Source organism: Pyxicephalus adspersus, chromosome 3 (genome assembly GCF_032062135.1).
Source record: "Pyxicephalus adspersus chromosome 3, UCB_Pads_2.0, whole genome shotgun sequence".
In the NCBI taxonomy this organism is placed as follows: Eukaryota; Metazoa; Chordata; class Amphibia; order Anura; family Pyxicephalidae; genus Pyxicephalus; species Pyxicephalus adspersus.
Window position 1 is genome coordinate 9,278,913 of NC_092860.1, and position 11,274 is coordinate 9,290,186.

The 11,274-nt window shown below is 40.4% G+C and overlaps 1 protein-coding gene across 1 annotated transcript in view; it reads right to left on the minus strand.

The window, feature by feature from the left end:
* Positions 1–1,966: 1,966 nt before the first annotated feature.
* CHMP6 (charged multivesicular body protein 6) overlaps positions 1,967–11,274 on the minus strand; it is a 13,533-nt gene continuing 4,225 nt past the window's right edge. Inside the window, exons 2-8 of the mRNA XM_072403514.1 lie at positions 10,410–10,519; positions 9,052–9,139; positions 7,295–7,381; positions 6,357–6,422; positions 6,129–6,209; positions 5,206–5,260; positions 1,967–4,985 (exon numbers count right to left, since the gene is read on the minus strand). Coding sequence (XP_072259615.1) covers positions 4,933–4,985; positions 5,206–5,260; positions 6,129–6,209; positions 6,357–6,422; positions 7,295–7,381; positions 9,052–9,139; positions 10,410–10,519 — 540 coding nt within the window. The 3' untranslated portion in view covers positions 1,967–4,932. The remainder of the gene's footprint in view (positions 4,986–5,205; positions 5,261–6,128; positions 6,210–6,356; positions 6,423–7,294; positions 7,382–9,051; positions 9,140–10,409; positions 10,520–11,274) is intronic.

Consider the following 11,274-nt stretch of genomic DNA (forward strand, 5'->3'; position numbering starts at 1 on the left):
ATGACCTTGCCATGTAGGTTGGTGACATGGTCAGGTGTTTTTGGTCATATAATGTATCAAAACTGTAGCAAGACACTGTGGTACCTACCTGCAGATGACAAAGTAGTGCTACCTATGAGACCGAGACTGGCTTCTGTTTGAGAAAAGATCCAGGATTGCTTGCAAGGCAAATTTAAAAGTAGAAAGATCTATCCCTGTGCGATAATGAGCTCCTCAGACTACTATGGGCTCTCATTATTGCCTACTAGGAAGTCAGAAACAACCCAATTATCGCAATAGATGTTCAGACTGAAAGCACAGCTTGTCATTAGCAGATCTGTTATGGCCAACCTAAACTGCGTGAAATCAGTAAAATCGCAGAGCTTGATCACAACTTGCAGTTTGCGCTGCCGTAGAGCAGGTTTGACTGCAGAAAATATATTAAGAGAAGCAGATTATAGAAATGTGAAAAACAAGAAAGATAAATTAGAAATTTGAAATGTAATGCATAGTTTTACTCTGCAAGTTGATGCAGAGGCTTAAATTTGCACTGCAGGCAGATAGACTGTAAAAGACATAATACTTATGGTGCTGCATTAATATAATGCAATATATGTATTGCTTAAGTGTACTGAAATGTGACTTATCAGCCCACGGTGCCTTCAGAGTTCTTCTGGTCTTGCGCCTCAGTTGATCACACTACCATCATGTCATTAGTGTGCCCCATGGCATTTAAAATCCCCTGGATCAGTCGTTCGGACGATGGACGACGAGCGCTGTACACACGTAAGTTTCCCGTCCAATGTCGGCCTTGAGCCGATTATCGGACGAGTACAATTGCACGTGTGTATCTAGCCTTACCCATGTACTCTGTACACAAAATTACATTGTTACATCCCAGTGTTCTCCACAGACCCTTTTGGCTGGGTGCACTTTTCAGTAAGCACCCAACTGTTTTTTGGTGGTTACTGATGAGTTGGGTCATAATACAGGGCCTGCCACCCACCTACAGTTTCATCCCACTCTGGCTTTCTAGGTTCTACACTGCACTTTATGCAATAAACTCACAATCAACAAATAACTGATTTGTACATTTCTGATAATTAAATTTGCAATTGATTATCTGTATGTGTACAGATATTGTTATTCACAACATCAGAACAGCAGAATGCAGCCTTACATACAACTTACCTTTGATAACATCTTCAGAACACTTTTACAATGTACAATTTCTGATCTGATTCATCAAGCTGCTTGTTATGCATTTTAAAGAGGCCTATCCTATGTGTATTGCATGACTTTGCCACATTAGTGCAATCACAGCTTGAATCTGGCATGGTAAATTTTCCACACACTTTATAGCCAAAAGTATGTGGACCTCCCCATCAAACTATGGAGTTTAGCTGACACCAGTGAAGGGTGCTGTTAATAAAACAGCTTTAAGACAACTGTGGTCTTCCAACCATGGGGTATTGGTGAGGACCCTTTTCTATTCTAACATGGCTGTGGCCCTGAGAACAAAGGCAGCTCCATAAAGACATGGGATTTGATTTAATAACGCTCTCCAAGACTGGAGAAGATAGACTACCATTGGAGAACCTGGGTGATTCAGCAAACCTAGACTGAATTTCTTGAAAATTATTTTCTATTAGATGGCAAATGTGTTCAATCCTGGACCAGATGCATTCCAGGCTTGCTGGATCAGCCAGGTTCTCCCTTGATAGTCTATCTTCTCCAGTCTTGGAGATCTTTAATAAATCAGGGCCATAGTGTATCCTGCACAGGGCTCCGACCTAAACCATGCTGAACACTTTTGGAATTAATTAGAAAGCTGATTGCGAGTCAGGTTGTGTCATACGACATCAGTATCTGACCGTATAATCTTCACAGACACCACTAAAATCTTGCAGAAACCCAGGGGGTTGTCCAAAAAGCTCATACAAGCCCAAACTTTCACCAGCAGATAGATGTAAACAAATAAAACACATTTGTGAAAACCAAAATACATTTATTTTAAAGAAACTGTATTGAAAAGGGACATTAACCGCAAGAAGAAAATGATTACAGAAGGGGTCGATATGTTCTGTACAGATCCGTACAATCCATCTGTATAATATAGGAGTAAACTTTGGGCTGGTGTTTTTTTTTTTTTTATCCGTAGACCTGGATGTCTTTTAAAGAGGACTTGAAATAAAAAATGAGAACACTTTTTTAAAGAAAAACATTTACTTAATTAATAGGTTTAATTTTGCAGTTCTCTGAGATCCAATCAGAGACCAGTCACAAGGCAATGATCATATGGCCTCCACCATACATTATAATGCAGCAGAGGCGGCTAGTAGATAGCTTTGCATGAGCCGCGTCCTGCTGTTAAACCCCCATGCAGCAGCAGAGACCAAGTGACAATGCCTCGGCCCTCTCCAGGTTACCAAGTGCTAAAGATAGATAGAAAGAATTTCCTTTATTTCCAGTAGAAATAAAGACTTCTTACATTGTGAGCCGTTCACATTTATTTACAGCATGGAGGATGAATTTTTAAATAAGTATAGCTTCACTTTTGGCTCAATAAGCGGCTATATTAAGACTGGATGAATGAGCCTTGTCTGAGAGCGGAGATCTGCGTGGGCAAGGAAGTGTACAAAAGCCTTTTACACCTTCATAAAAAGTTCTAAAGGAACAATTTATATTAAAGGTTATGTATACTTTGGTATAATTATCCACCCCCCATCAGCACGCTCAAACAACAGAGGAATGAATGGGACTTTGCACAGAAGCAGCAACGATCTGGCTGCTAGTTTGCAGCGTCTTGTGAACTACATAGTGTGGATTTGGCAGGAGCGTGGATAGTATAAGACTTCTGGGGGTTAAGGGGGAGGGTAATGGTACAAAAGTATAGTTATTCCTTAATATTTTGCTCTATTAACATCAAAGAAAAATAGTGTTTCAACTTCGCTCCAGTAAACCTTGCATCTGTTTAAAAAGCAGCATACTCATCCTTAATTGGATGTCCTAACTAGGAAGCCAGGAGAATGGTCCTACTGGAAGAAGGGTTAAAGAGGAGGGTAAACCCACCCAGTGTTAAACTTTAATCAATAAAAGATAAAAACTTACTTCTAAACTTTGTTTGCAATTACATTGAATACCTTCATATTTTCCTTATCACCTGCTAACTGGCTGGGTATGAGCACACCTGCACCGGGCACTGCAATGGAAGAGAAGAGACACAGCAGGGGTAATTGGCACAAATTTATGATCTGCGGTCTCCTCCATCTGCATAACACTTTTTTTTCTCATTAGGAGTAGGGTGGATGAAGTTTCATGAATTAGATTGCTCTAATCTCATGGAGTAATGCTTAGGGACATTGAACTAATGAACCGAAGTGCCCACTGCAAACACTTTATGTTTTTTTATTTGGTTCCATTTAAATAATAGCCACAAACTTAATTCAAGCTATTAAAAAGTGATAAGTAGTATATACAAGGTAATTCAATAAAGTGTATATAAGCCCAGATTTATTTTTGGTATGGTTGGTATTATGTCTCACTGTATGAAGTTTTCTTAAGCAAATCATTTGTGTGAAAATCCAAGACACCTGCCCTTGGATATGCAATGCCTGGCATACAGGGCTGTGTCTGCTGATCAGTATGAGAGGTGGGGAAGGGGGACGCGTCCTTACTACCACCCTGGAGGAGGAATCATCCCTACTCCTGAGTGGACACCGCCCCTAGGGTACAACATGCCAGTACGTAGGCAATATCTGCTGATAAGCATTAGAAGTGAGAAGAACGTGTCTCTATTACCAACCAGGAGATGAAGCCAATACTTAACCAGAGCAAACAATTCTTCTAGGGCAGGGTTTCCTGCTAAGGGTTCCATGACCTTTCAGGTCAGTTTAACTGACTCCAATGATCTTTTTGGCTATCTGAAAGGGTGACATTCTTCCCAATGGCCAGCAATATAAGGAAGCATTCTATCTGCTGACCACCATGCTAATGTACTGTGAGCTCTGAAAATAGTAAACACAGAAAGGGTTCCCTTAATACCTGAAATCTATTTCATGAGTTTCCCCAGGTTAAAAAGGTTAAGAAACATTGTTCTAGGGTACAGCAGAGGGCTAACAATGCTGTTGGGTAAAGCAGTGCTTATGGCCCTGCACAGAAATGTCTCAGCCCTGGTAGGATATATCTGCAATAAGGAGGCAATAGAAAGACACATAAGATTGTTGCAGTCCTATAAAGTAAAAAATAAATAAATCTGTTTTTACTATTTAGATGTAGTAAAACTTTAAGCTGAATACAATGAAACCTAACTCCTAACACAATAAGAAATATATTTTGGGTGTGCATACACTTTAAGGCAGTGCAAAATGCAATGATCCTGTGCAAAGGGCGATAACCGATATCAGCTCAGTGTACTCAGATAAGAGTTTATAAAGGCTGATTTATACAAGCATTGCTCTACTACACTTCACTTGCTGACAAGGTTTACCTCAAGTTTGTATCTTTCTGGTCTTGTTTTGGCTACTGAATATTGCAGGTCACTACTGCCCCCGGCAACGTGCTACTAAATAAAAGGAAAATGGAGTCGGATCATATGCCCAGCCAATACTCTATAGGTATGAAAAAAAAATTTTTTATAACCCAAAATCTCTATACCAGACAAAACAGGCTATTTGTTCAAATATTCTTGGAAACACCGGCTTAAAATTACTGCGATCGCTACGTTCCTAATCAACCCTTCTGCTGCTGCTAGGGAGGAAGGCTGAAGGTACATTAGAGGACGATTTGGTCCTGTGGGTCTGGCAGTAACCTTCCATGTCAGTTTAGATGGTGTTCAGCAGCGGGCTGTGTTAGGGAGGTCTTGGTGATGCTCCACGGGAATAGGCTGCAGCACAAAACACCACCCGTGAATACAGACTGCAGTAATTCTGACCGCAGGAACGCAGCGTGAGGTTACGAAGCGGCCACCAGCTGTGGTTTGGGTTTGTTCTTGACAGCTTCTTTCTCTGTTGAGAATAGAAAAAAAAGTGAAAAAAATGAAAAAATTACTCTTTAAGCAGTCAACATTGTCACTTTGATTACACCTATAGAACTGGACAGAGTCAAAAAGGATAAAGTGATGGTAAAGTCAAAAATTTGTTATTGAAACAGGAAAAATCGTCCAGTGGGGACACATGTTCCAGTGACAACTCTCCAATATGGATTTTTTGATACACGGACACTTACCTGGAGTGGTTTCTGGGAGTGCCTCTGTGGGCACCTCTGGCAGTTCCACATCTTCCTGTAATAGAACAAGCAACATTCACATTACCACAATGTAATAACTTCTTGACCCCACGATGATCTATAAGATAACTACATCTTGATGATGGGAGGGACAAAACAGCTGAACTGCTCCACCGTCCTCTGTAGGTAGCTTTCAAACCTGAAACAGGTATAGCCTTGGCTATGGGCCAGCAAACCACAACTGGGCACAATGACAGCGACAGGCTACACATTGTGAATCTCTGATATATTAAAACTTTTTGGGAAACAAGGTGATCTGTGGCCCAGTTACTCTCTGATCACCCTAATTCCTGGAACCATTAAAGTTTTGACTCAGATATGGTCTGCTGCCTGTAATTTTCTTTTTTGCCTTAATGACTGGGGCATTTAAAAAAATGCTGCATGAATGATATGTGACAAGAATACACAGTTATATATGATTTACTTATATATGATAACAGCAATTAGGTAGCAACTAGTCATTTGGACTGTAATTAGGACAGATACCCATTATGTCAACTGTTTCTGCTTCAAACGGTGATGCAGAAAAAAAAAATCTAAATGTGCATTTAATGTCACAGACATGCAACTGTGTAGTTGCAAGTCTTCAGTTTTACAGAAATCTGGGTCCTTCATTAGGTGTTCACATAACTGCCTGCGACACTTCATATTGGTTGTCCAGCAACCAGATCTTTTTAGAATCAAAAGGGAAAGCCTGCAATCATGTTGCCTAATGAGGGGGACAGTAATGGTACTGGAAGGTGGAGAAATGTATGTCTATCTTCACATGGTAAGAATGAAAAATAAAGCACACAGAATGAGTATATGGGGTTTTTTTATCTGACCACAGATGCATTTTAATCTCAACTATACTGTTCCCTTACCTGAGTGATTGCCTCGAGTTCCTCTAGAATTGCCTCTTCATCCTCTGCGGTCAGACTTCCAGCCAAAATTTCATCAATTTGCTATGAGAATGAGAAATGTTAAATTTTTCTGCTATGGCTTCCAATACCAGTCAGACACACCTACTACAGGTCATGAGCCAAAAAAATTCTACTATGCTTTGGAGCTGTCTCCATCAAACCCCCCTATAACTATAGTGTATAACTTACTCGTTGGTATTCAATGCCTTCCTGCGTCTCATCCATAATCCTCTCCACTTCTTCTATAGACATCACCTGAAAAGGACAAGAAAAAGTAACTGTACAGTCCTTAAAGTTGCCCCCCGTCTCAGCACCTTCCATCTCTACACACACACACACACACACACACACACACATCTACACACCTAGAGATAACAAATTCAAGAAAACACATGTTGTGCCCATGTGGGGTGAAGAAACAATTTTGCCTTGATCCCTCTATCAGCTTCATACTTACCTTTTCTTTGCTCATCTATTGCCCATTTCAGCTGCCCGAAATTTAGGGAAAAAAAAGGCTCACGGAACTTCTGTGTATGAGGGAACATGCAACAGTACAGATTCATTTGGCACTTACAGGTCCATTGTCACACGTAGTAAGTCCATAGCCCTTTATAGGCTAATTTGCAGCCTACCTAGCTACTGTTGCTTTCGGTAGCCTACTGTCTATGCTTGGGCATTCATTATTAATGGAGGAGACAGAGACACAACACTAGTGCTGATGTCGATCATAACTGCAAAGCTGATGCCAGAGGGAATGCATGCAAATTATCTCTCCCACCCTTTTGTATTGCCCACATTTGATTACCTGCCCTGACATTGAAGGCTGCTGCTATTGGATGACAATGAGAGGGAAGGATAACCATAAGGAAAACAATTAGGCCAATTTCCTTCTTTGTCTTTCCTGCAAGCTGTATAAAAGTAGTAGGTCTTTCTGCCTTAAGAAATATTCCAAGGCACTAAAAAATTTCGGAACCACTGCATTATTGTGACTGACAGAGCCATTTTTATCTGTATGCACAAGAGCTTATACAGGTAATACATGAGAGTAGTAAAGAAAGAAAACTATGACCAAGCAGGTTTTACAGGGAGGCTCTGAGTCCTAGAAGCCTTCTATAAAACACACTCACCTCGTGCATCTTCTTCAAGCAATCATTGCCAATTTTCAGACCTTCAATGACTTTCATTTCGATCTGGGCAAATTCAATGTCCTCCACCTGGAAAGATTAGAAACACAACGAGCACAGAAATAAAAACACAAATATTTGTCACTCTGTAGGTGAGTCAGTACACATTTTTAAAAGACTAAAACCTGCAAAATAAGTTTAATACACTTGTTTGCAAATGTCAAACTTTTTGTTATCCTACTGCCTGCAACAGGAATTGGCCTCGAAATGGTGACAGATACACATGGAGAAAGTATCAGCCTGGGATACTAAATGATCAGATCAGCTGTCAATCAGTCACAGCAAGAGGCACTGACAACAGCAGATCACATAAAAGCAGAGCGTTCTGTAAGGTGACAATGTTCTGCAGAACAAGGAACTAATGAGATAGTGCTGACACAACTTAGTATTTGGACTTGCACACTTAAAGACATAAACTAAATTTTTTTACCTCATATAAAAGGGTAGACATTAGGAGGGGTAAGGTCATACAAAAAAAAAAAAAAAAAAAGGCAAAGCCTATCCCCTTTCTGTCCTGCTTGAGAATGGGAATAGGAGTGCAGAGCCTCTGGGGATACAACAAGAGGCTCTTTTCTGTGTAAGTACATCATACAACTCGGGAGCTTCTGGCTGCTCCTTCTGCACATGCGCCAATTTTCAATTGCAATTCCATGCGCAGCGAGATCCGCCATCTACATCACCCGATCTCACACCTGCACAGTGCGAGATCAGATGACCCACGAAGAAGGTGGCGCTGGGACAAAGGAGGATTCCTCCAGAGGGATAGGAGGATCTGCGAAGGTAAAGGCGAGTGAGTTTTTTTCGGTTTACTAAAACTAAACCAAAACTAATACAAAAAAAATAAAAACGCACTTCGCAGATCAGTTGGGAGGTGTCTTTGCTTGGGTCCTGCGTCGTCCTGGTATCCGTCTTCAGCCCGTTGCAGAGGAAGCACAAGGCGCTAACATCATCTTCTTTCTTCTTCCGGGTTTATCTTCCTACGTCACCCCATTTCGCACTGCACAGGCGTGAGATCGGGTGACAAAGATGGTAAAATAGATTGCAGATATCTCTGCGCATGCCACAGCGATCAAGACAGAAATGGGAGGTGCTGCACCTTTTTTTTTTTTTTTTTACTTAAAAAAATAAATAACATTTTTTCCTTCTGCTTTAAAATTAGAAAGGACAGACATTTTCCTTTAGAAACTGTCTTAATTATAATATTTATGGCTTAATTATTATTCATAAACTAGATCAGACATAAAAGTTGAACCTAATGGAGATATCAAAATGCTACTGATTTGCACTGATTGAACAATACCTTTTTTCATTTTAAATAAAGCTGTGTAAGTATTGGCTTTGGAATTGGGGTCGACCTAATGGTTTTCCTTGCATAGTACAACACAATCCAGGGCAGCTCTCAAAACCAATACATTTTGCTGCCTACCAATAAACGGACAGGAAGACAGAGAGACATGCTAAGCCCATCAATCTGTTCCTGCTCCATCATTCTCCATTTACAAGACACATGTGGGAGGATAACCAAACATAACTGCAGCACAGATAATTCAGGTTATCAGACAAATCGGTTTTGCCGTAAAGAAATTTTAAATCTCAGAACTCTGATTTGGATGATTGCTCAGAGTTCAGTTTTAGAGTGGCCACGTGTTAGTAAATACAAAACCTAGGGAAAGAAAATCAAAGACTAAGGGTGCACTCGCCATTTTCTCCAAGTTGCTGATCTGGTTATCCGTCTTCTCCAGCAGTTGTTCCTGATATCTCTTTTTCTTCAGAAGTAATTTGGCTTTTCTGGGAAAAAAGAAGCAACATTCTGAAGTTAATGTATGTGAACAGGGCATCATTATAAACATTCTTTAACTAAAAACCAATCAGAAATATAATTACAGCAACCATACAGAGAGCACCAAGAGAAGTTCCTAGATCACAGTGTAGAGGTATTCCAACACATTTCAGGGCTCTGGCTCCCACGGCTTAAAACGGCTAATAAAAATTGTACAGATTGTTATATTTTAGAGCAATGCACCAATCTACCCCCCAAAGGAGTTGCAGATGTAAAAATCCTAAACCAAGCAGTGATCTAGCCCTTAAGCCAGGTAACTGCTTACATTATAGCTATAAACCAATATAAAACAAACCAGTCATTATTGGGCCAACAAAAAAAGAGTTTTCATTCTCTAAAGTTTATATAAATTACATAATGAAAAATTTATACTTGCCTATTTATTTACTTTAGGGCTAAATCCACTTGCTTGTGACATAGGTTTGGGTGGGGTCACCTCAAATTTCTAAATTGCTACCATATAAACTCCACAACCTCATAAACTGTATTCCTGCTACTTATCATGCACCTGACTTGCTTCTGAGTTTTACATTCCAGGAAATTAAAGGGGTCAAAACTTCCCAACGTATTTGTGGATCAAGAGTGAAAAGGTTACAATTTGTCAATTTTTGACTGTGTGAGAATTCTATTGCTACAGGAAGCAAACTGAAATGCCTCCATTGACAGCCCGGAACTATCTCCCCTTTATAGTTCTTCTAATGTAAACTGTATAATGGATTTCCCATTACATTCTGCTCTAGTAAAAACAGGACAGGAAGTTACGGCGAATCTTTCCAAGGCAGTCCTACACCGCATAATGTGGAACTGATCATCACCATCAGATCAGGACCCTGGGGATACTCACCCGTCCCTGCTCTGTGGGTGCCGCCATCATCTCCCTACTTCTCTTGTGCATTCTGATCTTTGTCCATCTTGATTGGCCAGGCTAGGTTAATGTAGCTCCCACGTAGGTGTGCAGGAGTTCATTCATTCCTGGCATGTGCAGGGGAAGCTGGGATTGCTGTGTATCCCTGGCAACTATGCGCAGCTCAGTGAATTTTGACAGATAAGCAGCGATCAGGCAGGTAAGAATCATTATTGCAGGAGCTGCATCACCTATCCTATTCTGCAAAAGGACCAACATGTTGCTGGATTTGTAAATAAAATGTAACTAAGAATCTAACCTTGGTTGGAGTTCCACATTACATCTCCTTGTGCCCAGACAGAAGCCTCACTTACTCTTTTTTGCCATTGTGAAGAAGCTGTTTGGCGAGTTCCCGCTCACGCTGCAGCTGTAGTGTGATCTTCTTCTGGTACTGCTTCAGCTTGTCTCTCTGCTGCTTCAGTTGCTGAATTAAAACAAATCAATACAAAACTATGATGAAATACTCTGTGTTAAATATATGCAAAGTAATAAAGACACAGCTATGGTCTTCTGTAGTCACCAGCAGGAAACTCTTCCGCAGGTAACCACCACTGGAGCGCATGTAGACAGGTGGAGTCTGCAGCAAGTTAGCAGCACTGAGATGTAAAGTGACAATATCAAGCAAATGAACACATGAACATAAATAACACATTAGCACTGATGCAAATCTGTCCTGCTATACCAAAAGAGGTTTCCTTTAATATTTGAAATCCATGCGTCTGTAATCCTAGGCAGGCAAATTTAATAGATTTGTGACAGATTTAATACAGAAAAAAAGACAAATGTGTGCATTAGGACTTGGCACCATCTTGACTGGCCAGGTGGGACGTTGAGTTCATTTTTTCCTGGCAGGTGGATATGCCAGGATCGTGAACAGGCAGGTAAGTTTATAAATTTGGTTCTGTACATTACCACATTTAATTTTAAATGAAACAACTGAGATGCAGTTGAACGGAAGACTTTCAGATTTAATTCAGTGGGTTGAACAAAAAGATTGCATAAAAATGTGAGGAACTAAAGCCTTTTTTTGATTATGCATTCATTTCATGTGCTCAAAAGTAATTGGACAATTGACTGAAAGGCTATTTCATGGACTGGTGTGGGCAATTCCTTCGTTATGTCATTATCAATTAAGCAGATAAAAGGCCTGGAGTTGATTTGAGGGGAGGTTCTGGTATG